A 26,252-nucleotide genomic window follows, 5' to 3' on the forward strand; every position below is an offset into this window, starting at 1 on the left:
AGTTTCCAACACTGGTTTTTGTGTTTTTGGATTACATATTAAAATTAAAAAGTGTAAGATGTGAACATGAGCTGCCTGGGTACTAATGACAACTATGTCATTCCTCTCAGTATGTGATGTTCTTATACGCTTTAAACGCATAGTAGTCTCTATTGTTTCTTGGTGAAACGATCTGATTTTATTGAAGAACATATGAGGGGTGGGTCTACAGTGGTTAACATTCTAGCCTGAAAGCTCTGTTTGTAGGCTGGGGGGATCAGCTGTAGAGCAAGAAGGTGACAGGAGGTTCTTGGAGGGAGTGACAGAGGCAGGGTGGTGAGTCTGATCCGTGCGTTTTGGAAATACCTGATGTGTCAGTGGTGAGGTGTAATACATAATGGTAAGGGTTTTCTTAACTGTCTTAGTCATTAGTTCAGAGAACCAACTAGAGCCTACTTGTCATATTTACATGGAGTTTTTGTTTGTAATCAGCAAACCAGGTTGCTCAGCAAGTGTCCGCTGTCAGAACTCATTCTGATCTCAAGGTTGGGGAGTATTCAAACCTAGAACTAAATGCATCGTGGACAAAAGAGAAATGGAACCAAGAGTTTACTAAGCACCAGGTAAGACTTGTAGAGAAATTTCACTCTGTAAATCCAGGCAAGTCCTTGACTTGCTTTATAAGATGACCTTATCCTTGGCTGTCGGAGCAGGACTTGAACATTCTAGTTCCCGTGCCTGTCAGCCCAGCAGCCAGCCCTGTGCACTCTTTCTCCCCGCACATCTCATCCTCCCGCCAGATACATCACTCATTTGTGTTGCTCTCACTTAGAAAAGAAGCAGCTTTTCACGTTATGTAGTTGGTTGGAAAGAAGCATAAATTCCACCTACCTATTTCCAACTTGCTGATAACCTGCTTTCAGAAAATTTACTCTTGAGTTAGCTGTCTTGGAACTGGAGACATTTCGTGGTTGAGATCTTTGGGTCTTTAGCGAGGTTTCCTCTGACTTCAGTCTCCATGGACCCAGCACATGCTGAGGGCCTGTGGCGTGTTGGGGTTGGTGGCTCTGACGTGGTGCTGTCCCCTAACCGGCCCATGCGGCCCGCAGACAGCCGCCTAGCACGTCTCCCAGTGGGCCAAGTTGCAGTTAAAAGCACTGAAATGTCCCCAGAAAGGCAAGCTATAAAAGGAACGTTTGGTTTGTGTCAGCTTCTAGAAAACCTTGTCAATTCAGTGGGGAGAAAAAAGAAAAACCGGTGTGAATCATTTTGTGATTAGATTACATTAACAGGACTCACCGGTCAAAATATGCCTGTAGAACCTAAAAACCTGAAGTAGATTTAATCTATCATTTTTAAAAAAAGGTCTTCACGTTTTCCTAATTCTACTTCTTGGTTCTGAAGTATGAGCTTCCAGACATTTAAGTTTTGGTTTTAGTTATGACTGATGAGTTCTGTGGTTGGTCTCCTTTCATGTAAGTGGGTCCGGCAGGTGAATGGCGCGCTTGTTTCCACACTGATGTCGGTTTTGTTTTAGGTTCTCATTATGACTTGCTATGTCGCCTTGATTGTTTTGAAAAATGGTTACTTATCACTGTCAGACATTAACCTTTTGGTGTTTGATGAGTGTCATCTTGCAATTCTAGACCACCCCTACCGAGAAATTATGAAGGTAAGCTTTTATATTTTATTGGTCTTCATAATTCAGGTCAAATTACTGCATATAAGTAGTGTTTTTATATATTAAAAACAATAATGCCAATTTTGAGACCTTGGTTCCAGTGTATGAATGAATGAATATTAATGTTCACTTATATCTATACTCTATAATAAGAAACTATCATAAATCTATAATCTAAATGTGTAATAAAATTTTGAACAGAAATGAATTACACCATCTGTCATAGCATATTTAAATCTTCCTTTTTGATAAACAGAGCTTTTAAACAAACTACCGTACTTCTATAAGTAATATTTTTAGTATTTGTCAGTCTCTTTGACATGTTTTAATATGGTGTTATCTCTTTTGTTATGGCCTTACAAAATGAATTTCTTACTTTTATTATGTTAGCTCTGTGAAAGTTGCCCATCGTGCCCTCGTATTTTGGGACTAACTGCTTCCATTTTAAATGGGAAATGTGATCCAGAGGAATTAGAAGAGAAGATTCAGAAACTGGAGAAAATTCTTAAGAGTAATGCTGAAACTGCAACTGACTTGGTGGTCTTAGACAGGTACGCACTGCGGCTGGACTTGGTGTGGCCAGACTAGCGATCACTGGTTTTAAGCCTTTGGTACCTTCCACTGTGCCTTGCAGGTAGTGCCTGTTTGAGAGAGAACAATGGCTGTTTACAGGAATGAGCAAGACCAGCGGTTCTTTATCAGGACAGTGACTGGCGACCACAGGCAGGGATTTAACGTTTTTTCCACCGAGTAGCAGATGGAGCTCCTGCCTTGTGAGAGAAAGTTGCATCACCGTGGGCCTTCCTGTCTGCTGGTGTTGACAAGGACTGGGAACGCGGACAGGACAGTCCTGTCCTATATCCATGTGTGCACTTTGTTTTTCTGGCCCAAGTGTCCCATGTGATGGTTTGAAAAGAAGAGAATTTAGTATTTTACAGTATGCTTTAGAATAATTGGAAACACTTTGAAACTGGGAGTGAATTTCTGAGAAAGATTTTTAATTATTTCGAAGTTTGTCTCTTTGAGGAGGTTGCTATTTTGAGTTTCATTAACACACACACAGACAATATGCTTTTTGATTTAAGTTCCTGGAAGGGAGCCTGTATAAGTTGGGTTTTAAAATAAATGTAATTAATTCAGTTCATATTAAAATACCTTTCTGTCCTTGTAAGATACAATCTTTAACAAGGCTAAAAGATTACCAAGTGTGACAGTTACAGTAAACAGAGAAGACTGATTGCTAAGGTTATGGATTTGAATCAGACATGGGTTTTGAGTTCTGGCTCCACTTAATTGTAAGCTCTGTGACTTCAAGTGAGTCATTTGCTGTTCCTGAATTGATAAAATGGCATTGACAGTGGTTTCAGGGGCGTTTTTGATGATTAATTACATTGACACCTAGAATACCACTTTCAGTGTGCCTGTCATGTAGAAGAATTTTGGAAAAGTTCTCTAGGTAGAATGAGAAAAAGAGGAACTCTTTCAGGTTATGGAATTTAGGTATCCACATGCTATATGAAATATAAATCTCATAACCTTCAGGACATGGTACTTTTGACCTCTGAGCCAGAATGATCCATGATGTAGCAGTTAAGGCTATACTTTTGCTTCTATTTGACCTGAATTACATCAGTAGGCCGTCTTCCTGAAATCTTTAAACACAGTAGAAGTAGTAGAGCATTTAAGTAAAACTGACAAGTAATCTGTTGAATTTGGCACTACCTAGTTCTTTAAATGTGGCTCTTTGGTTAAGTATAGATTACGGCTGAGCATAATGAAAACGGAAGTAGTAAATAGGTCTTCACTGTATTTCTTTTCCTTACTTATTTTATGTGCTTTTAGAATAATATGTGCCGTTCTAGTTGTCATAGTTTGTGAAACGCATGAAAGATCCCAGGAACGACACTGTAACTGATCGAAAGTGGAGGGGGGCTTTCCTTAAGTCAGGAGACATCATAAACGAAGTTGACACTGGCAGATGCTAAAGTTCCAAATAGGATGGAAATGAGTCAATTTGATGATAACGCTTTCTCCCTGTGATCTGCCCCGATCACTGATTTCTCCTTCGGAGAAGTAGTCATCACTGGGTTTCTGGAGTATTTCGGCCAACGTCGTTCCTAAGCAGATAAGAGATGAAAGTCTAACCCTAAAAAACAAAATGAAAAACCTGGGATAACGATGAGTGCGCAAAACCCTTAACCTACCAGCTTTCTGCAGTCACTCCGTGAGCCCTGGCAGCCAACACACACAGCACGGACGCAAGCGGGCCCCACCGTGGGAAGGCTGTGAGCCCGGCCGCGGTCCCGAGCGGGTGTACCAGCTGAATGTGGGCAGTTTCTTTTGGGTTTAGGCGTGTAGTGGATCGTGATGCAGCAGTGAATTTATTGTAGTATCAACTGCTTTTGTTTCTGATGTTCAAGGTATACTTCACAGCCATATGAGATTGTGGTAGACTGTGGACCGTTTATGGACAGGAGTGGGCTTTACGAAAGACTGCTGATGGAATTAGAAGAAGCACTTAATTTTATCAATGACTGTAACATATCTGTACATTCAAAAGAAAGAGATTCTACTTTAATTTCTAAACAGGTAAGCATCTACAAGTAAGTACAGGAAGTATAATGAAAGGCTTCTGCCTTAGTATTGAAATGAAAATATGCTTCTAATGAGGCTATTTTCTGTGCATTTTAATTCAAGGCCTTACCTTCTTACCATGTTTAAGGAATTGTTTTATTAAACATGTGTTGGGTTGAGTTTACTACTACCTGACAGACGTTTCTGTTAAGTGTAGACTTCCCTGACTTGAGAAGTGACTTAGGATTCATGTCATGGCTATTTAAGTAAAAGGAGTCCATTTTCCCTTTGGTCAGATGGGTTAGTTCCTATTCAAACCCTTTCTTCTGAAGGTTTCCTTATGTGAAGCGGGTATAAGCTCATCATCCTGAGTGGGATCCAGCTTTGAGATGAGATTCCTTAGGGTAGCGGTTCCCAAAATGTGGACCCCTTCCCCCACCCCCCGGAACTTCTTAGACATGCACATTACGGGTCCATCCCTGACCCTCTGAATCTGAAGCTCTGGGGTGGGGTTCTGACTGGCTGAGACTTGACAAGCCCTCCAGTCATCCTGATGCATTAAAACTTTTGAACTTGTTCTAGGGCTTTGCAGCCGTTTGTGAATGTTGACACTATTGAACCTGCATCTTAGTTTTTCTCTTGCTGATTTTTCTGAAGCAGCAGTGCCCAGACGCTTCCCAGCCCTTGAATTTTCATCAAGTCTGTGTCCAGTGCAGTGGGCCCTTCACTTTGGCTCCAGAAGATCCCTCAGTTACTTGCTGTGGATTTATGTTCTGCTCTGAGTTCTGGTTGGACGGTGTGCTACTCTGGGCACAAAGTTAAAGGAAAATTGCTTGCTCTTTGATACCTAAAATAAAATGACTCTTGCTATGGAATTCCTTGCATAGTTATCTGGAAGTAAATGGCTCATGTGTACTTCTGACTAGTCATAGATGAAAGATTAAATTTTATTATCCTTATACAATTGCATCTTTTAATTCCTATTATTCAATTATTTTTGCTGGGGAAAACAAAAGAACGGTTCTGGACATAATATAAATGAAAAAACAGAGCTTAAAAAGACCTGGGCTGCTCCCCCCAACCTCAGGGAAGTAACCTCAGTGTTTGTATTAGTGGGGGAAATTTTTTCAAAGGGGCATTTTGAAGACAACTTAAACCCCAGTTAAACCCTGCAGGAAAATGCTGCACGATTATTGTTTCCATTTAGCTCTGCACATTCTTTTGTAGATACTGTCAGACTGTCGTGCGGTGTTGGTAGTTCTGGGACCCTGGTGTGCAGATAAAGTGGCTGGAATGATGGTAAGAGAACTGCAGAAATACATCAAACATGAGCAAGAGGAGCTGCACAGGAAGTTTCTATTGTTTACAGACACTTTCCTACGGAAAATACACGCACTGTGTGAAGAGCACTTCTCACCTGCCTCACTTGACCTGAAATTTGTAACTCCTAAAGTGATCAAACTGCTCGAAATCCTACGCAAATACAAACCATATGAGCGGCAGCAGTTTGAGAGCGTGGAGTGGTACAATAATAGGAACCAGGACAATTATGTGTCTTGGAGTGATTCTGAGGATGATGATGAGGATGAAGAAATTGAAGAAAAGGAGAAGCCAGAGACAAATTTTCCTTCTCCATTTACCAATATTTTATGTGGAATTATTTTTGTGGAGAGAAGATACACAGCAGTTGTCTTAAACAGGTAAGTCTCTAAGATGAATGTTTTCCCCATAGTAGAACAAAGCAGCTTTTTGTTCTGTGACTGATCTGGGGTGGCCCTCAGAGCCCCGGCAGAAGGGTGGCGTGAGTGGCCCTCCTCGGCCTGTCCTGGTGCGATCCAAGTTCAGTGGATCCAAGTTCAGTGGATCCAAGTTCAGTGGATGCCACACGGGGTCGACATCGAGGATGTGTGTGGACAGTAGCTTTCCCAAATGGCTGGGCTTCACGAGGCTGAGACTTCCTTCGAGGATGCGCCGTATTCCGATTCACCTGAAATAGAGAGCAGGTCCAGGGACAGACAGGTACAGTAGAGCGCTCCGTGTTTTGTGTTCAGTCGTGAACTCGGTTCGGGTGTTTATCGCTCTGTGACGACGTGTTAGGCGCTGTGTGCAGCTCTCCACACATAGCAAGCCTTGTTCTGAAGGCATCTTTGGATCAGTTTTATCCTGGGTATTATCGTGGCTAGTTTTTCTATATTAGCTTCCCCCCCCAACCCCAACAGATGTTGATTCAAGTTTATACATGTGCAAGTTTGCAGTGGGAAAAGTGTAGAACCACTGACTTTGTAGTTTGGGTTGCTTCATAGACTGTGTATTGAAATGACCTGAATCGGGAGAGAACAAAACATTAGGGGGGCGTTTGGAAGCTGTTGGCAGAGGAGACAGTGACCCCGAACCAGGGGATGCGTCCCCACCCACCCTCTTCAACAGCAGTGCGTCTTTCTTGAGCACAGACCTGCGAGGAGCTGGACTGAAACTTGTGTCAGGTTGTCACCTAAGGTCTAGTTCTTCTGGTCTGTGGACAGATGCTTCGTTGTGTGTAAGGGCCCGAGGCGGGGGTAGGGGGTGCGTATTTTGTGCTTCCGGCCATCTACTTTTCTGTGAGACCCACTGATGGGCCAGAGTTGATCCCTAAGAGCCTTTTCTGCAAGTAGTGTTCTCCGAGGGGAAATTAAGCTTTGTTTCCTGAGGTAATTTGGGATTTTTTTTTTCCTAAACTGCTTCTGACTGGTTTGGGATTTTTGAAAACTTACTTGAGTAACGAGAAATTGGACTCTGGGGTCGTCATCTGGTGGTTTTCAGTCTGGTAATTTTCATAGTCATTGGGCCTGATCCTCGTGATGATTGCAAAGTGAAATAACTTGAAGTAGTGAATTATACTGAAATCAGAAGTTAAGGTTGGAAAGGGACCTCACTGACTATCTAATCCAACCCACTTAGTTTTATAAAAAAGAGAGGGCCTCGGGGAAGAGTGGTGGGCTCCAAGTTGAATTGCTGGTTAGTAACAGAGACAACTCGAGAATCCTGGTGCCTCCCCCCCATCTCCAGTCCCCCTGCAGTCAGAACACCCCCGGAGCTGTGGACTGGGAAGGCCGCCCAGAGGGTGGGAGGGAAGGCTGCTGGGATCAGGCGAGCTCTCCTTGGCGGCTCTCAGCTGCTTACAGACTCGTGCCCCGCCCTCCCAGGGTGCTGTGGGAGTCAGTCCGTTTTCTGGGGCTTGGAGAGGAGCAACAGGGGGGTTATTTTCTAACTTGCCACTCATCTCTACATGTGTTTTTAAATGTAGAGATGGGCCAGTTTTCACTGCAGGAGTATTAGCCCGAAAGAGTTTATCAAAAATCAACCAGTTACTTCCTACTGACTCTGAGGATCAGATGAATTGTGATCAACTCTCATAAAATGTGGCTGGAATTTAGTGTTGGATGATGAATCAAGAGCGGTTTGAGGGTTGACTTTATGGGCAGCTAATTAAATATACAATAGAGGTCTTGTTCCAGTTAGCTTTTTAATAAGCTTAGAAAAACTTCCTGAAATCCAGAATCCAGATTCTTTCCTTCCATCAACTTAATGGGAGGAAAAACCCCTTCTTCAGTGAACAGTTTCATGGGAGCGTGGACTATTGTAACGCACGGGCAGTTTTCTCCTCTCCTAATTAAGAAAATAAATGACAGTTCTACTTCTCTGCACAGTGTGGGTGTGTCTGTACAGTCTCATGTTTACAGTTTTTCTTTTGCTACGTGTGTGTGTATATATGGTTTATAATTTATCTCGATATATGTATTTTTCAATTTCACAACCCTTCATGGGGGGGAGGTAGATATTTTTACTTGTTGTAGATGAGGAAACCAAGACTCAACTGGTGACTCTCCCAAAACCACACTGACACCCAGTGGCAGCAGACCGCCTCCATTCTCTCAGTCCGGGCTTCCTGTCACTGTGTAATTCATCGGTGTTATGTGACATTGGGGTCGGACCAGCCTGGGTGTATGTCCCCCCCACTCCGCACTCTCCTAATAATTCTCGTTTACAGAAAGATTGCCGAGATAGTACAGGGTTTCCTTTTAGCCCAGTGTCCCCCATCCCTTACTGACGTCTTCTGTGGCTGTGGCGCACGTACCATGGCACTACAGGAATGACGCTGCAGTGTCACTGTTGACTAGACTCCAGACTTCATTTGAATCTCACCGCTGTTCCCATGAGTATCCTTTTTCTTTAGTGTGTGTGCTGCCAAAACGAGCACTGCCCCCCTCTTTATAGTCCAAGGCACCGTATTGCATTTAGATGTTGTGTCTCCCTCATCTCTGGTCTGTTGCAGTTTCTCAGGCTTTCTTTTTTTTTCTTTAAAGTATTTTTTACTGATTATGCTATTATAGTTTTCCCAATTTTCCCCCCTTTGTCCCCCCTCCACCCTGCCCCCCAACCCTCCATCATCCCCCCTCCCTTAGTCCGTGTCCATGGGCTACTCATGTAAGTTCTTTGAGTCCTCCTCTGTTTCCTGTACCATTTTCATCTCTCCCCATCTATTCTATGCCTACTAATTATGCTTCTTCTTCCCCGTACCTTCCCCCATTCCTCCCTTCCCCCTCCCCACTGAACTCCCTCTGTGTGATGTTCATTTCTCTGACTCTGTTCCTGTTCTGGTTGTTTGCTTAGTTTTTGTTTTTTTTCTTTTCTTTTAGGTTCATTTGTTAATAATTGTGAGTTTATTGTCATTTTAATGTTCATATTTTTAATCTTTTCTTAGATAAGTCCCATTATTATATTTCATATAATTATAATAATTAGTATAATTCATATAATTGTTATATTTCATATAATTATTATATTTCATATAATAATGGCTTGGTGATGGTGAACTGCTTTAACTTGACCTTATCTGAGAAGCACTTTATCTGCCCTTCCATTCTAAATGAAAGCTTTGCTGAATAGAGCAATCTTGGATGTAGGTCCTTGCCTTTCATGACTTGGAATACTTCTTTCCAGCCCCTTCTTGCCTGTAAGGTTTCTTTTGAGAAATCATCTGATAGCTGTATGGGAACTCCTATGTAGGTAACTGTCTCCTTTTCTCTTGTCGCTTTTAGGATTTTCTCATTGTCTCTAATCTTGGGTAACTTAATGATAATGTGCCTTGGTGTGTTCCTCTTTGGGTCCAACTTTTTTGGGACTCTCTGAGCTTCCTGGACTTCCTGGAAGTCTATTTCCTTTGCCAGATTGGGGAAGTTTTTCTTCATTATTTGTTCAAATACGTTTTCAATTTCTCATTGCTGTTCTTCTCCTTCTGGCACCCCTATAATTCAGATATTGGAACGTTTCAGGTTGTCCCAGAGAATCCTCAGCCTCTCTTCATTTTTTTGGATTCTTGTTTCTTCATTCTGATCCAGTTGGATGTTTATTTCTTCCTTTTGTTCCAAATTGTTGCTTTGAATTCTGGTTTCCATCTTGTCACTGTTGATTCCCTGAATGTTTTGCTTTATTTCATTTTGGGTATCTCTCATTTGTTCTTTCATTTTTTTAAATATTTATTTATTTATTTATTTTTAGAGGGGAAGGGAAGGAGAAACAGTGAGAGAGAAACATCAATGTATGGTTGCCTCTCACGCGTCCCCCACTGGGGACCTGGCCTGCAACCCAGGCATGTGCCCTGGACTGGGAATCGAACCTGTAACCCCTTGCTTCACAGGCCCGTGCTCAATCCACTGAACTACACCAGCCAGGGCTGTTCTTCCATTTTTTGACCAAGCTCAATCAGTTCTGTGAGCATTTTGATTACCAGGGCTTTAAATTCTCCATCAGACAGGTTGACAATGTCCTCATCGTTTAGTTCCGAGGTTTTGCTGTGTTCTTTCATTTGGGCCATATGTCTTTGTCTTGGCACAGCTGATAGATTGTAAGGGGCGGGGCCTTAGGTATTCACTGGGTGGGGCCACCCTCCTGGCTGCGCTGCCTGTGGGAGGGGCCAGAGAGGGAACGTGCTCCTCTCTAGCGCACTTTCCAGCAGACTCTCCCATCAGACGCTCCCATCGGACTCTCCCATCAGACTGGAAGTATCTCCACGGCAGCAACCCCAGCCGTGGCTCACAGTCAGCTCTGAGTCTGTTTCCCCTTAAGTCAGTCTCTCCCAAGGAGCTCCGCAGAGCTCCACAGTCAGTCCCACCCTCCAGCCCCCTGGCTGAGGTTTTTCTAAGTTGGCCTATGGTCCGCCTCACCAGTCCAGTTGTTCTCGTTGATTTTTTCTTTAATTCCTTGGTTGTCAGAGTTCCATGTACTTTGATTTTTTGGCGCTTTTGGTGGTTTATTGATTTTAGATTGGTTGTTATCCTCTTGGTTGTGTGAAGAGGTGAAGGGTTTCTACTCACGCCTCAATCTTGGCCGGAACTCCAAAATTATGTCAGTTTCTCAGGCTGTCCTTGTTTTTGATGACCTTGACAGCCTTTGAGGAGCACTACTCAGGTATTTTGTAGAAATAAGTTTTATGTTGTTAGTAGGTGATGTTCGTGGAATGTTACAAAAATATTGGTCTCTGGATTTGAAATTAGGAAAAAACAAGGACCAGGTTGCTACAGATTGTTTCAGAAGCTCCGTGCACCGGAGGACAGCACGCATCCCTGCACGGCCTGCTTGTGGCACGGGCCGCGTGGACTCGGGGTAAGGTCAGGAGAGGCCAGTAGGACTGCGTCTTCCGGTCCTCTGGTGCCGTGGCCCCTTGGGGCAGCGTGTCCTGCCCCTGGGAGCTCCCTGCAGCAGTGGACTGGCACCCTTCCCCGGGAGCCTGCGCTCTGTCCGGGGCACAGGGTGTGGCATCCCTTCAACTCCTCTGAGAGAGAAACAAGGTTTTTATCTCTACATGTTATCAGCCCATGAATATAGCCTTTAATTACTGCTTACAAGGAAGTTTGTTCATTACTGCGCATGTGGTCTGTTCTGTTCTCTGCAGTATTGGTGTGAGTTTCATGAAGGAGAAATCAATTCAGTGCTTCCATTTCTCAGCTGATCGAAGTCTGCCAGACTGATTGTGTTGGCAAAGTGAAATACAATATGTGCCTACTTTGGAGTAGCCTGAAATGAACTGTTTTAGGCTCTGTTGCATTCATACTGATGCTTACTTTCATAAGCTAAAATTTGGAAGCACATATTTCTAACACAATTTCATATTTTAGATCATGTTATTTGTTTGCCTGTGGCACTGCTTTCTGCTCCACGTGTCTTAAGTTTATTATTATAATTAAACAAAGCTTGGAACATAGTAAGGAAGTTCCTGATTCTGAACATTTAGGTACTTGAATTGTAGACAGGCTTTCAGACTAACCTGGACGTGCCGGGATTGTGCCGATTTGGAGGCAGAAGGATATTTTAGATGGCTGCTCAAGGTTTCTTCCAGCTCTTTGATATTAGTCTGTTTCATGTATTTATAAAAGGAAAAAAAAGAATGGTTTGACTTAAAAATGCAATTTTCTATTAGGAATGTATGCTATGTTGTATGACTTCAGAAGGACCATATGGAATCACTTATGTCAGGTGTGGAACCGTTTATCCTGTGTGCCGAGTTTCTGAACGTGGGTATTTCCAAAATAGCTGTAATGGCAACACTAACTGTTAACCTTCTGTACCGTGTAACGTGATCTCCTCCTGTAGCTCTGTTCCATTTCTTAGCTGGAAGGCCAGCTTTGGGCCACGAGCATGGTGGGTTAACGCAGAGGAGCAGGCAGGAAGAGAGAGCTGCGGAATCTTGCTCTTTCATCGGAGGGTGGGATGGGGCTCCGGCATTGTCGTGCCCAGGTCCATATCTGTTGTGCAGAGGTGTGGTCAGTGCCCGGACATGGGAGTGTTGGGACTGGAGATCCCTGTCCTAGGGGTCTGCATCCCTTTCATAGATGCAGGGACCCTCTCCGTGCTCGCAGAGGGAGACGAGGTTGCCTGTGCTGTGGAATCTTCCCCTTTGGCCTCAGGGTGTGTGACACTTCCCCCGTGAAGGCTGCGGGGACGAGGGCGTGACGGCCACGCAGGTCCTGCCCGCGCCAAGTGTGTGAGGCCTGAGGCCAAGAAGGAGGAGGGATTCCTGTTGCTCTCGGCCTGGCTCTGTCCTCCCCGGGCCACATTTCTGTTGAGTCCTCACTGCCCGGTTAGGAAGGCGGAGGCACTGTGACCGTTTTATTCGTCACTGTAAATCACCCCTGTGTTTGGTGTTATAAGTGCTAGGTTCAGTTTGCTCAGTGGAGGGTGGCAGTGATTTCTGTTTAAGCTTCTTGGGAAAAAAAATACAACATCATTTTGTTAGGTATGTTGGCAAAAAATACATGCATTTCCATTTTAAGGGAGACCTTCCAATCCAGGTCTAAATTTTTTTCCCCTCACCAGTGTTTAACTTCAAAATGTATGTAATTTTCTTAGATTGATAAAGGAAGCTGGCAAACAAGATCCAGAGCTGGCTTACATCAGCAGCAATTTTATAACTGGACATGGCATCGGAAAGAACCAGCCTCGTAACAAACAGATGGAAGCAGAATTCAGAAAACAGGAAGAGGTGAGTTACAGTCGTCGTGCAGTGACGGTTTTCAGAACACAGGCAGGCACACTCTGCCCGTAGGGGCTCCCTTCCTTCGTGATTCCTCAGCCTGTCTGGTACTGCAGAGAATAGCCGTCCCCTCCGAGGTAGCTGTGTAGTGATTCATAAGTTCAGGATTGGAACGGCGGTCCAGTTAATCCATTTTGTGTCCTAACTGCTATCGACCATGTCATCTTCCTCTGTCAACCCAGTGGCACTCAAGTGTATCTCACAGACCGACAGCGTGTGTGATGCCGACTCCTGTGACCCCGGGTGACTCTGAACCGGCAGACGGAAATTTCTCCCGAGTGGGTTTTGTTTTGCTTTCCATCAACATTTTGGCTTTATTTTTTTCATGCCTTTTAAGATTTTAGTGTAGAAAACAGCATTTTGAAGGTGTGAAAACTTAATATAATATTCTGGCTCACAAAAAAGTTTTTATTTAAAGTTTGTTTTTTAACTTAAAAGTGGCAGAATAATTCACGGTGATGTCATACCTACATCGTAGCTTTTTAGTAACACGCCTGGTCCAGGGAGACCAGTAGCCGGAGTCCGACAGACCCACCTACAGCCCACTTTACTGGAGTATTTATTCTGGATTGGCATGTGCTGTTACTTTAAATCTGGTAGGAAAAAAGTTTTCTCTTTATTTTTTAGTTGATTTTGATTTCTGCAATTGAAAATTCCCCAAGACTCCAGAAAAGTAAATAATGCCTTGTTTATCATTTTAATTCCAACCGATTCAGGGAATTTTAGTGAATTTTTACATCTTTGGAGGGATGTTGGCACGACCTCACAGACATAAGACATCATGGCAGAGGGTCAGGGTGTCAACCGGCCTCAGGAAGTGCCTTCACTTGTTCACTTTGTTGGCTAAATTCTTTCGTGCCATTGAAGAAGCCAAGCCCTTCGGCCCAAAGGCTTTCTGTGATTTGTACACGGACACTTGTGTACAGTTGAAAGGCACTTCAGTTTTTTAAGTCAGACTCAGTTGAAGACTGTGTGGTTGCGCATGTGTTCACGCAGGCTGAGTTTCGTTTGATGTCGTCGTCTTTTGCCTGGCCTTAGAAGTTTAGCGTGCCCAGAGTATGTGTCAGAAATTACCATTGTCACTTCCTTTTACAACATTGGTTTCTTTGGAGAATTTCTTGGAATTGCTTTCTTTGGTGGATTTTTTTCAGGTACTCAGAAAATTTCGGGCTCATGAGACCAACCTGCTTATTGCAACAAGTATCGTGGAAGAGGGCGTCGATATACCAAAGTGCAACTTGGTGGTCCGTTTCGATTTGCCCACGGAGTATCGCTCCTATGTCCAGTCCAAGGGAAGAGCCAGGGCACCGATCTCCAATTACATAATGTTAGCAGACACGGACAAAATAAAAAGTTTTGAAGAAGATCTGAAAACATACAAAGCTATTGAAAAGGTATGATCCCCAAAGTAACATGGTATCTTTGTTATTCTTTGTGTACATAGAAATAGATAAAAGCAAGTCTCTTCAGAGAACGGTCTCAAAAAGCGTGTGTACTGTGTACATTATAAGACAGTGAACATACAGAGAGCCAGCAGTATTTTGTAAAGTGTTTGAAACCTTATAATGAAGTAGTGGAAATGTTCATGTGCATTACGGAGGAAGGCGCGCTGGCAGTGTGGACAGTGCAGTGACAGGTGATTGATCGAGCTGTGGAGGGGTTCAGAAGTGATGCCATGGCTGCTGTGCAGATGAAAGATCGGTGACAATACGCGCATGTGCACTCCCTCGCACGGGCGGGCGTGGTGCTTTAACCCTGTACCTGTAGGATGAGTGTGTGATGCTGGCGCCAGGAGGGATGCACCGGGAGAAACTTTCTGCAGCAGGTGACTTTGACGTACTGAAGTGCATTCAGCAGCGAGAGGTTTCACGTCAAAGAAACTTCTCCCCTAGGAACAGAGGTGGATAACCCACACATGGCAAAGAAGGCGCTTGTTCTCATCACAGATTCTGTTTGTAAAATGTCCAGATCTTGAGAAACAAATGTTCCAAGTCAGTGGACACCGGCGAGCCTGACGTGGAGCCCGTCGTGGACGACGACGACGTGTTCCCACCGTACGTGCTGAGGCCCGACGATGGGGGTCCGCGGGTCACGATCAACACGGCCATCGGGCACATCAATAGGTACGGTGCGCACTCACCTGTTATGAGTAATTGCAAGATTTAAGTCAAACCCGCAAGTATCATGTTATTTACCTTTGTAAATAGCAGTCTTTCTATTTGTGGCTTGTAATATTTTGATTAGAGCAAGAAAAGTTGTTTTTTCCATTCATTCTTTTTGGTCAAGAGGCACAAAGAGTCTTGTGCAGTAAAATGTTCAGTTCTCATTGACAAGGTTGACATAATGAAGGCATGCTTATTTTAATAGATTTAATTTTACAATGTTCACTAATATTTTTCTGAATTCTGATTGTATTGTTTTATGCCATGGGTGTTGGGAGATATTGCATTTTTCATCAGCAGCAATTTAAGATTATGATGAATTAACTTGTGTTTTTGAGTATGTTCTAGTTTCCTTTGTTCTGAGCCAGTGACGACATTTTTAAGAACTAAGTAAAGCAGCTGCGTGCCTATGTTATGTATCAGGGTAAATTTCATGTAGAGGCAAAATACAGCAGCAGCAAGCACAAGTTCTTCTTTTTAGCTTTTATTTGGAAATAATTTCATACTTTAAAAAGTTGCAAGAATGCCACAAAGAACTCCCATATACCGTTCACCTGGGGAGATCCGTTCCAGTTTCACGAGCAAGTTCTTTGCAGTGAAGGAACTCCCTCCAGGATCAGGGCTTGTGTCTGTTTTCCTCATCATCCCTGGTCTCCTTCAGCCCGAAACTATTCCGCAGTCTTTCCTTGACTGTGGTGACCTTCCAGAGAGGCACAGGCCAGCCCCTTCGCGGCCTGTCCCCCACTTTGGGCTCATCTGATATTTTGGTGATCAGACCCAGGTTCTGCACATTGGTCAGCGTGTCATCTCATCTTTTTTCCTCGGGGCACTCGGCGTCCACTGGTGCTCTTCCTGGCTACGGGGACTCAGGTCACCTGCAGGGTGTCCGCCGGCCTTTGCTGCTGTGAAATTACCTTTCCCTCCTCAAATTAGTGACTCGCTTCATGGAGAGACTATATAAAATTTATTCCTCTTCCCCATTTCACCCATTACCTTAAGTATCTATTGATATTTCTTGCCTAAATTGATTATTACTGTGATGTCTGTAAAATGGAGATTTTCTCATTCCATTTTTTCTTTCTGCATTTATTAGTGGCCTACTACCCTAAGGGAGAGCTTTCTCTTACTGTCTGTGAATGAATGTACTGCTGGTTTTATTCAGTGGGTTATAATCTACTAAGCTAATTCATTATTTGTTTTGATGTTAAAATTTCGGCCAGTGGGAGCCCCTTCAAGCTTGCTTCCATGTCTTCTTATTGTGTTACTATTATTCTCTGAACACTTCCTTATTTAATGGCATACGAACATGTTCTAGACTGAATGCCTGTTTGCCCTGCCCTAGAATAGCTGTTGGCTATTTCTCCAAAAAGCCTGGTTCTTTTTATTGCAGAATGAGTGGTGTTTAAAAACAAAGGTCTGAATGCTGGTGTGTTCGTTGCCACTGGAGAACTGCCGCCACCAGGCTCTCTGATGGACAGAGCCAGAAAATAGATGTATGCCTGTGCATGTGTATATATTCACATATGCACTTACACCCGTGTTTCTGTATCTGTCTGGTGCCATCCGTGTTTAGTGTGACACCGGAGAGTTCATTCTAGTTCTCCTCTTTCCCATCTTTGTTCCTGGCTTCCTCGGTGGTGAGAAATAGGATTCCCGTTGCCTTCTGGAGGATTTTGTGTTCAGTCTCCCTGTGTGTAGCCAGTCTCCTGCACTGCAGGGCTGGCGTCAGGTCTGGGTGCCCTGACTGCGCGGGCCCTGTCCCCATCTCGGGTGCCTTCTTTCCCAGCAGCCTCCCCGTCTGCCTCAGCTCCCTGTAAACTGGCTGCTTACCCCGCAGCCACAGCCTCCTGTGCCCCCACTGGTGGCCGTGTTCTCAGGCCCTCCTCTGTCAGCGATGGGCTGTCCTTCTGCCCTCTGCTGACACCTTCTTGCACAGGCCCTGGTAGCACCTGACAGGTGTGAGTGTGTTGCTTTAACGGACTCAGAGCAGTATTTTCTGCACTGTCCAGCATGGTAGTCCTTCGACATATGTGGCTATTTAAATTCAAATTTCAGTTTTAGTTAAAATTAAATAACATAGCAAGTTTCATTCCCTGGCTGTCCTCACCACAGTTCAGGGCCTGGTGGTGACCCTGTTGGACAGTGTGTGTACAGAACGTCATTGCAGAGAGTTTTATCAGACGGCCTGTCCCGCCTCACTGAGAGTCTGCAGCGGTTCAGCTGCCGTCACCCCACGCCAGTGGGGGGGTGGGGGTGGCGTAAGAAATCAAACTTAAGGATGTGCATGTCAGCAGAAATATTTTCATCTGGTTCTCAGCTTGAGTTGAGTTGTTTCTCAGCGAGACCGAGCATCCGCACTTCTCTTTCCCCACAGATACTGTGCGAGACTGCCAAGTGACCCGTTTACTCACCTAGCTCCTAAATGTAGGACCCGAGAGTTGCCTGATGGTACCTTCTACTCAACGCTTTATCTGCCAATCAACTCACCTCTCCGAGCCTCCATTGTTGTAAGTTTAGAAAAAGAAGTGATTGTGCTTTTAACATATGCTGTTAATGGACTTCTTTTTTCGCTTCTCTATGCCTATGCAGTTTATAGGTAAATATGGCTTTATATCTACTTTGAAAAGTAGATAAATAAATCTCTTTTGTAGTCAACTACATGTTCAGTTTTTTAATAGACTGTATAACGTACAGACTCTGAAAATTGGAATGTATGACCTCTGAAATTTCCTGTAAGATCGGATTAGTGTAAACATTTCCGATAGAACCATTCAGCTGTGGCTTAGACACAGACAGTGACACAGAATTCATCAAATACAGCTGGGCTGCTGGTTACGTTGTTGCTGACGATCTGCCTTTGAGTAACTGCTGCCTTTGGTCTCAGGCCAGTTTCCAGATGCTCCTCGGAGGTGACTCATCTCTAGTGCAGGTTGTTCAGGGCAGTTCACGTGTGTGCTGTAGTCACATCCTGACGCGTCTTTATTTTGAGGGTTGTGCATTCGTAGGTTCATGCAAAAAATGTATTAAAATCTTACTAAAATTTAAGTGCACCAAAATTGTCAAGCCTTAATTAATGCTGGTTTAGCTTTTCCTGGGCAAGATTTTTAAAGATGGCTATTTTAGATATGGAGATTAGGACATCTTAAACTTAACATTTTTCAAAATAAAGAACTTTACTCTGGTAAATTTCAACTTTAAAGGTATTGGGGCAGAGGTTTCATGGCTGTCTATGGTGTTAATGTAGCTGCGTGTATATACATATATAGCAAAATTTATATGTGTATTTTGTTACTTTCAGGGTCCACCAATGAGTTGTATACGATTGGCTGAAAGAGTTGTAGCTCTTATTTGCTGTGAAAAACTGCACAAAATTGGTAAGTGTTTGAAAAGCACATGCAAATAGAAGTGGGGTTAAAAACACTGTGAAGCAAAAGCGCATCAAGGACTTTGGAGTTCGCAGGCCTCCGCGGACCAGTGTGGAGCAGTGGACTTGGCTCGTCGCCTTGCACAGCTGTGGTGACTGTGGGAGTGGCCGGGGCGTAACAGAAGGTCCTGTGCAAGTGTAGCAGCGCTTTTCCAAGGCTACACCGCAGGCAGCTGTCATTTTTGTTTCTTTACTGACTTCTTGTAAGTCAGTAAACATAAAGGTTTTCTTATGCTATTGAATCACAAATGTTTGTATTTCCCTCTAGCTCTCAAATAACTCTATATTAGTGTACAAATTAATTCACTTTTTTTTTAAATGGAAAGACTCATTTCCCATGGCTTTTGTCGAGGGATGATAATGTGCCATTTTCCTGTTTACATGCTTTTTAATTTGGGACAGTTTTAATCCTGCTCACGTTGAGTATGTGAGTGTCAACACAGACTTTGCCTGAAGCGTCACGTTCGAGTGCATTGCACTGAGAGCAAAGAGGCTTCGTCACTGCTCTTCCGGCTGCTTCCTAATGCAGTGCCGTGCTCTGCTGTTCCCTGGTTAAGTAGGGGCCACATTGTGTTGTTGATGTTAATGCTCTTTAACTTTCCCAGGTGAACTGGATGACCATTTGATGCCTGTTGGGAAAGAAACTGTTAAATACGAAGAAGAGCTTGACTTACACGATGAAGAAGAGACCAGTGTCCCGGGCCGGCCAGGTTCCACAAAACGAAGACAGTGCTACCCGAAAGCAGTTAGTATTGGTTAGAACTGAGTAGAAATCTAGCCCTTTCTGACTTTTAGTTTCCTGCACATCAAGTCGCGGCAGCCCCTCTGCTCGGCTCCCCAGCCCCGTGACTTGGTCTGCTCCGGGCCCCGCTCAGCTCCCCACTCCACACCGCCCCTCAGCCCTGCCGTCCCACGTGCGCTGGGCCCTCTCTCCCACTCACGCACTGTGTCTCTCTCTCTTCCAAGGGATTCTCGGACTCACCCATCCGGTGCTGTCCAGAATAATTTTATTTCATTTAAGAAAAATTCTTTGTTTCATCCACTGTAGCAATAAGATTATTGCTTTATTTATGTCTGGGGCTAAGACGAGAGAGGATTTGTATGATAAAATAGACAAGTGAAGAGGTGCCCATTCGTGAGGGGCACACCTGCTGCGGGTGTGAGTACACGTATGTGTAAGGAGTTGGGGCGTGGCCTTTGGGGAGTCAGAATCAGTTGTCTCAGTGTATGTCCAGGTTGGTCTGTGGCAGGTTCATGCACTGAAGCGTCCCGAGTCTGGCCCCTACTTAGACATGTGTAGCAGCAACAGTGGGTTGTGAGGCCGGTGACCCTGGACCACCTTGCTGCGTCCCTCACCTGAGAAGTGCTTACTCCCCAGTGGGTTCAGTAGTCCGGAGGTCTCGTGCCTCGGTCTCCCTTAGCTTTTCCTCATCATTGTTTACTAAAGCCAGAAATAAACTTGTTTTCTTGCCAACATCTGGGAAAGGGGCCATTATACTTGAGCCTGATACTTATTTTTCTCCCCACTTCTAGATTCCAGAATGTCTGAGGGACAGCTACCCCAAGCCCGATCAGCCCTGTTACCTGTACGTGATAGGAATGGTCCTCACCACACCATTACCTGACGAACTCAACTTCCGGAGGCGGAAGCTCTACCCCCCCGAGGACACCACGAGATGCTTTGGAATACTGACAGCCAAACCCATACCTCAGGCAAGGCTTCCCAGTGACAGTCTGTGTGAGAGGTACACTGTTTCTTTAACAGAGGAAGAACTAAGAATGGCTACCTTTTGTTACCTCAGTATGTTTGATATTTAGAAATTGAGGTGTGTCTTCGATTCCCTGATAGAGAGAGAGCACCGTTCCTCTTCCGAAGTGACATATTTACAAAGGAAGAACACGCCTGTTGACCTTTGGGATGCTTTCTTTTCTTTTTGCTCAGATTCCGCACTTTCCTGTGTACACCCGCTCTGGAGAGGTCACCATATCCATCGAGCTGAAGAAGTCTGGTTTCACATTGTCTCTTCAAATGCTCGAGTTGATCACAAGACTCCACCAGTATATATTCTCACATATTCTTCGCCTCGAAAAGCCTGCACTAGAATTTAAACCCACGGACGCCGATTCGGCGTACTGTGTTCTACCTCTGAACGTCGGTAAGCAGGGCCCAGACTCGGACTCTCACTTCTGCTCACTGCCAAATGGAAGTCTTGCCCGAGAGCCAGCTTCCGTGTGTACTGCAGAATCCCTCACCGTGATAACGCTAACTTAGACTCGTGTGTGAACGTATAGCTTAAGTAAGAATCTTTTCTGTGTTACTACACGTTAACAAGCTGGGGTCTGTGTCTTCCCTCAGTTAACGACTCCAGCACTTTGGACATTGACTTCAAATTCATGGAAGATATTGAGAAATCCGAAGCTCGCATAGGCATTCCCAGTACAAAATATTCAAAAGAAACACCCTTTGTCTTTAAATTGGAAGATTACCAGGATGCAGTTATCATTCCAAGGCAAGTGGTTAAGTGGAAATCAAAGTGCTGCTGACACTTTGTTTCAAGAGATTAACTTGTTCAGGAGAGAATGTCAGTGGGCTGTGATTTCGGTGTTGATGTTTCTACTAGAAAATTTAAGTATCTCTTCATGGTGGACTTGTTTTCTACAATTTAAGTCCTTAAAAAACAAAACCTAAGCAATGTAGTTGAAGAGATTTTACTTTGTGAAGGTCAGGTAAATCTGAGTGGTGACAGGCTTTCTTCATAAAATTGGAATCCTTTTAATGCCCCCAAGTCGTTCAGAATTTGATCACAGGTAATATTTCTCTGGAAATTTTAGCATTATATTATAATTATATTCCTTATAATTATATTCCTTATATTCCTTATAAGGAATAATGCTATTAAGTGCAAGGGACATTGTAAATCAAAATGTTTTATTTTGTAAAAACTTAGGGAATGGAGGGAGACTTTTGGCAATAAGATTAAATATAGGCACTTTTCAAAGAGTTAGAGTACTGGCTGATTCGTTTTCTTGGTGCACCTCAGTGCCATATTTTAAATGTCCGCTGCCATCAAACTGTCAGCGTCGTAAATGGTGCGGCGACACATTCCCTGTGGCTGGTGTCTGCCGTGGGCAGCGTTAGTGCGGCACCGCGTGTTCACGCAGTCAGGATGTCAGGAGTTTTGTGTGCTATTCCCATGGACAGAGTAGATACTGCAGGGCCACTCAGTGAGCGTCCTGGTGCTGCTGGGGTGCGGACGGGCGGGCAGGGCGGGAGGAAGCAGGCAGATGGTCAGTTAGGTCTTACTTGATAGAAATGTGGTCCTTTTTTCAAATCTGCTTGAAATACAGAATTTGGAACTGAAGTTTTCATTAACATTTACTTTTAACCTTTTGAACTCTTCCATTAAAATCATAATTGCTATTCCATATTAAAGTCAGTTGTGTTTTGAGGACAGTTGATTTAAATGGAAAGACACTGACCGTTTCTCTTTTTTAGGTATCGAAATTTTGATCAGCCTCATCGATTTTATGTAGCTGATGTGTACACTGATCTTACCCCACTGAGTAAATTTCCTTCCCCCGAGTATGAAACTTTCGCAGAGTATTACAAAACAAAATACAACCTTGACCTGACCAATCTCAACCAGCCCCTGCTGGACGTGGACCACACCTCTTCAAGGTAAGGAGCTTTCCTGTGGGCGTTTTCCCAGAGGTCACTAGGCACACGCAGGGGCTCACTGTCTCTGCTGCCCACCTGTAGGCTCTGAGTCAGAGTTTTTACCACCCAGTCCCCAGGGTGTGGTCCGGGGGCCTGCGGTTTAGGTGGGCTCCGCGGGGGTTTGCAGGCACACCGAAGTTGGAGAATCGCTGTGCAGACGTGCTCGTTCCTGTCTGCTGGATAAAATCAGTTTGGAATCTTTACAGACTTAACCTGCTGACACCTCGCCACTTGAATCAGAAAGGGAAAGCCCTCCCTCTGAGCAGTGCTGAGAAGAGGAAAGCCAAGTGGGAGAGTCTGCAGAACAAACAGGTGACGAGCCGATGGTCATTAGCGTAACGTCGTATTTTTAAAGATAAGTTTGAGTTTATAGTACCAAGTGAACTAAGAGACTGGCAGACATTTTGGAAACTGCCCAACTCTTGGGTTTTGTTTTGGTTTAATTGATATTACATGTTGATTTATCTCGTCTTTTTGATAAGTATGAGTGGATCAGCTTTTATAATCAGTCCATTGATACAATTATATCATGGAATCACTCTGATAAATCCTAGCATAAATCTCATTTGGCCTTCAAGGATTATTTTTAGGAAGTATTTTCTTAATTTTTAAGGTTTTATTTATTTATTTTTAGAGAGAGGGGACAGAGGGAGGAGGGAAACGATGTGGTTGTCTCTCTCACGCCCGCACTGGGGACCTGGCCCGCAGCTCAGGCCTGTGCCCCGACTGGGAGTCAGACCGACCACCCTTTGGTTTGCAGGCCGGCACTTGGTCCACTGCACCACCCCTGCCAGGGCTAAAATTAAGGTTGCAGTTGACATTGGTTTCAGATGTACAGCATAGTGGCTAGACATTCATCTGACTTAGAAAGGAGCCCCCCGGTGAGTCCAGGATCTCCTGACGCCGCACACGTTTATCACAGTATTACGGACTGTACTCCCTCTGCTTTACTCGACGTCCCATGACTGTTGGAACCACCAGTTGGTACTTCTTCATCCCTTCACCTTTTCACTCAGTCCTCTACCCCCTTCCTGCCTGGCAGCCATCAGTTTCGCTTCTCTGTTTGGTCCCCTGACACAGTTGTATCATGAGATCATCCTTATAATCCGAAGATGCCATGTGGCCCTCAGGAGTTATTTTTTAATGTTCTTAAAAATACAATTTTGCTAGTACTTACGATTTTTGTCTTTGTTTTTTGTCCTTTTGTGTTCGGTTGAAGTTTATCCGCTCACATCTTCTCGCCTTCCCAGATCCTGGTTCCGGAACTCTGTGCTATACACCCCATCCCAGCATCACTGTGGAGAAAAGCAGTCTGCCTCCCCAGCATACTCTATCGCCTTCACTGCCTTCTGACCGCGGAGGAGCTGCGAGCCCAGACGGCCAGCGACGCTGGCGTGGGCGTCCGGTCGCTTCCTGTGGATTTTCGGTAGGCCCGTGGTGGCGGCCAGAGAGAGCGAAGCAATGGGAGGAAGTTAAAATTTTAATTTTAAATGAATTGGTTCTTAAAAGATCCTTTAAAGTGGATATCTAGTACATAAGATAAATGCGTCCTTTGATTCCTAAGGGAAAATCTGCATAGTCCTGTGTCTGGTAAATTCGCAGAGGGAGGTGACGTACTCAGACCGAAATTGATCATCCCGCCCTCAGCGGTGGCAGCTGGAGTGGAAGTGGAAACAGGCCTTTGTCATCGTGATGATGCTCAGGCGGCTTCCTCTTACAGAGTCCACTGCGTGTTGAAAAGCGATCGCCCCCAAACCCGCTTCATCCTCATTATTTTCTTTCCACTAGTAAAGTCTCTGCATTCTAAGGAACCACTCCAGTTACTTTTGATTGTCCAATTGGCAAGACCAAGACGGTCCTAGGGGTTGAGAAACTTTATAACGGTAGCAATTGCTGCTAGCTTTTCTTTCAAGTAGGAAGCTCGGGCACAGAGAGGTTATGGAAGTTGCCCAGAGTCACCCAGCCAGTTAAGCAGAGGGCCTGGGGTCCCAGGCCCCTCAGGCCCACACCGCCACGGGCCTCCTTGTGCAGACTTCCAGCAGTGCTGGTTTCTGCTCTGGAAACTGGCCTCCCTTCCCAAGTCAGAGTGTCTTTATACGGATCTTTATTTGGTTTTAATTCTAATTACCCTTGCTCTAAGCCTAGCCCTTCGGAAGGATCTGATGAAAACTTACAAAAATGTCTTCGCAGATACCCTAACTTAGACTTCGGGTGGAAAAAATCCATCGACAGCAGGTCTTTCATCTCAATCGCTGACTCCTCTCCAGCTGAAAACGATAATTACTGCAAGCCCAGCACAACCGTCCCTGAAAATGCTGCGCATCCAGGTGCTAATAGAGCCTCCTCTCCAGAAGATCCCGACCAAATGTCTGTGAGCTGCAGCGCGTTCTTCGGTGAGCCATCCGGTCGACTCCCAGTTGAAGTTTCAACAGATCCGACAGCAATTAATGGTCTTTCTTACAACGGAAATCTTGCCAATGGCAGTTATGACTTAGCTAACAGCGACTTTTGCCAAGGAAATCAGCTGAAATGCTACAAGCAGGAAATACCTGTACAACCAACTACCTCATATCCCATTCAAAATTTATACACTTACGAGAACCAGCCCACGCCCAGCGATGAATGTACTCTACTGAGTAACAAATACCTTGATGGAAACGCTAACTCATCTACCTCAGCTGGCAGTCCCGTGGCGGCCGCAGTGCCCGGTGCTCCGGAAGCTGCCGCGGTCCTCAAAGGCGGGACAGGCCCTGAGCGGAGTCCTCCCGGGTACTCCCCGAGGACTCTCGGCCCGAACCCCGGACTCATTCTTCAGGCTCTGACCCTTTCCAATGCCAGCGATGGGTTCAACCTGGAGCGGCTGGAGATGCTCGGCGACTCCTTTTTAAAGCACGCCATCACCACCTACCTGTTCTGCACTTACCCCGACGCGCACGAGGGCCGCCTTTCCTACATGAGAAGCAAGAAGGTAGGGCGGTGTTCTCCTGCTCTGAGCAGTTGGGGAATTTTCCAGGGCGCCTAAGTTGCTTTAAAGGATTGGATGGTTTCTGAGGATGAGGAAAGGGTCAACCTCAGGGCTTGCCACACCTGACCTGGGCAGCTCCAGCCTGTGGTGGAGCCACCCAGGAATTGGCGCAGGTCTGTTTCACCGGTGACGCCCTCAGGTGTGGGGGCCAGCTGACGTGTGTGTGCCTCCATTATTTCTAACCCTCGATCACTTCTTTGGGAGGATGCTGCCCTGGCGTACCAGGCGGACGAGCATGGGCAGGACCCAGGGCTTTCCTGGAGTGGGTCATCTTCAAGGCTCCGGGGAGCCAGGGGTGGGGGAGGGCAGGGCCTTGCCCGAGGCCTGTGACTGCAGCCTAAGGAGACTGAGCCCAGGGTTCTGAGTGAGCAGCACTTGAGAACCCAAAGGAAGGGCAGCTGCTTACATTTAGTGTGGAATCAGGGTTTGAGGAAGAAAAGTAATGAGGGTGAAATATTTAATGATGATGAAAGAGGTGTCACGAGGCAGCGTGTACCTGCTTAACAGGTAACTTAGAAAGCTGCCAGTTCCCTCGGCACTCAGGGCAGGGGTGAGCAGAAGAGGTGGGTTCACGGTGCGTGCGTGGAAGGGACAAGTGGCGGAGCTTGTTGGCTCTTGGTGAACCGCATGTGGCAGCAGCAGAAGTGTAGGCATTTATGAAAAAAAGACTTGAAAAGCAAGGTGGGCTGAAGCCGTATTGTGGGAAGTCTTCCATGCCAGGCAAGGGAGTTTGCACTTTGAAAGTTGTTGGCGCCGTTGAGTGTCAAAGGCAATTTTTGCATAAGGGACTAAAGTGGTGGCTTTAAGTGATCGCTCTAGTAGCAGAATGCAGTGTGAGTTGAAAAGCAAGACCAACCCCAGCTGAGCAACCAGGTAGGCTCTGAAAAAGTCCAGGCTCAAGCAGACACTGTGATAGACCTGGGCTGTGGCGGTAAGGGAGGGGCTGGGGGCATCATAGTTGTAGCCAGCACTTAGGAGGTGCTCACTCTGGCCAGACACTGCTCTCCTTCCTGTGCTGGGTCAGCAGAGGTCACCTTGCCCAGGGTCCCACGGCAAAGAGGTAGCAGAGCCCAGCCTGGCTTTGGAGACCTTGCTCTTCACCCCGTAATGGTAGTAGCAG

At 45.2% G+C, this 26,252-nt stretch overlaps 1 protein-coding gene across 5 annotated transcripts in view; it reads left to right on the plus strand.

Annotated features, from left to right (window-relative positions):
• DICER1 (dicer 1, ribonuclease III) overlaps positions 1-26,252 on the plus strand; it is a 67,203-nt gene that overhangs the window by 25,463 nt on the left and 15,488 nt on the right. For all 5 annotated transcript variants that reach the window (XM_053666000.1, XM_037130124.2, XM_037130127.2 and 2 more), the window contains 18 exons: positions 472-602; positions 1,517-1,651; positions 2,051-2,211; positions 4,081-4,249; positions 5,462-5,934; positions 12,620-12,752; positions 13,955-14,197; positions 14,772-14,926; positions 17,340-17,472; positions 18,264-18,339; positions 18,995-19,134; positions 19,923-20,102; positions 20,332-20,545; positions 20,746-20,899; positions 21,886-22,068; positions 22,314-22,419; positions 23,358-23,533; positions 24,298-25,075. In XM_053666000.1, coding sequence (XP_053521975.1) covers positions 472-602; positions 1,517-1,651; positions 2,051-2,211; positions 4,081-4,249; positions 5,462-5,934; positions 12,620-12,752; positions 13,955-14,197; positions 14,772-14,926; positions 17,340-17,472; positions 18,264-18,339; positions 18,995-19,134; positions 19,923-20,102; positions 20,332-20,545; positions 20,746-20,899; positions 21,886-22,068; positions 22,314-22,419; positions 23,358-23,533; positions 24,298-25,075 — 3,740 coding nt within the window. The remainder of the gene's footprint in view (positions 1-471; positions 603-1,516; positions 1,652-2,050; positions 2,212-4,080; positions 4,250-5,461; positions 5,935-12,619; positions 12,753-13,954; positions 14,198-14,771; positions 14,927-17,339; positions 17,473-18,263; positions 18,340-18,994; positions 19,135-19,922; positions 20,103-20,331; positions 20,546-20,745; positions 20,900-21,885; positions 22,069-22,313; positions 22,420-23,357; positions 23,534-24,297; positions 25,076-26,252) is intronic.

The sequence above is a fragment of the Artibeus jamaicensis genome, unplaced genomic scaffold (assembly GCF_021234435.1).
Source record: "Artibeus jamaicensis isolate MK-2021 breed Jamaican fruit bat unplaced genomic scaffold, CSHL_Jam_final contig_444, whole genome shotgun sequence".
Lineage (NCBI taxonomy): Eukaryota > Metazoa > Chordata > Mammalia > Chiroptera > Phyllostomidae > Artibeus > Artibeus jamaicensis.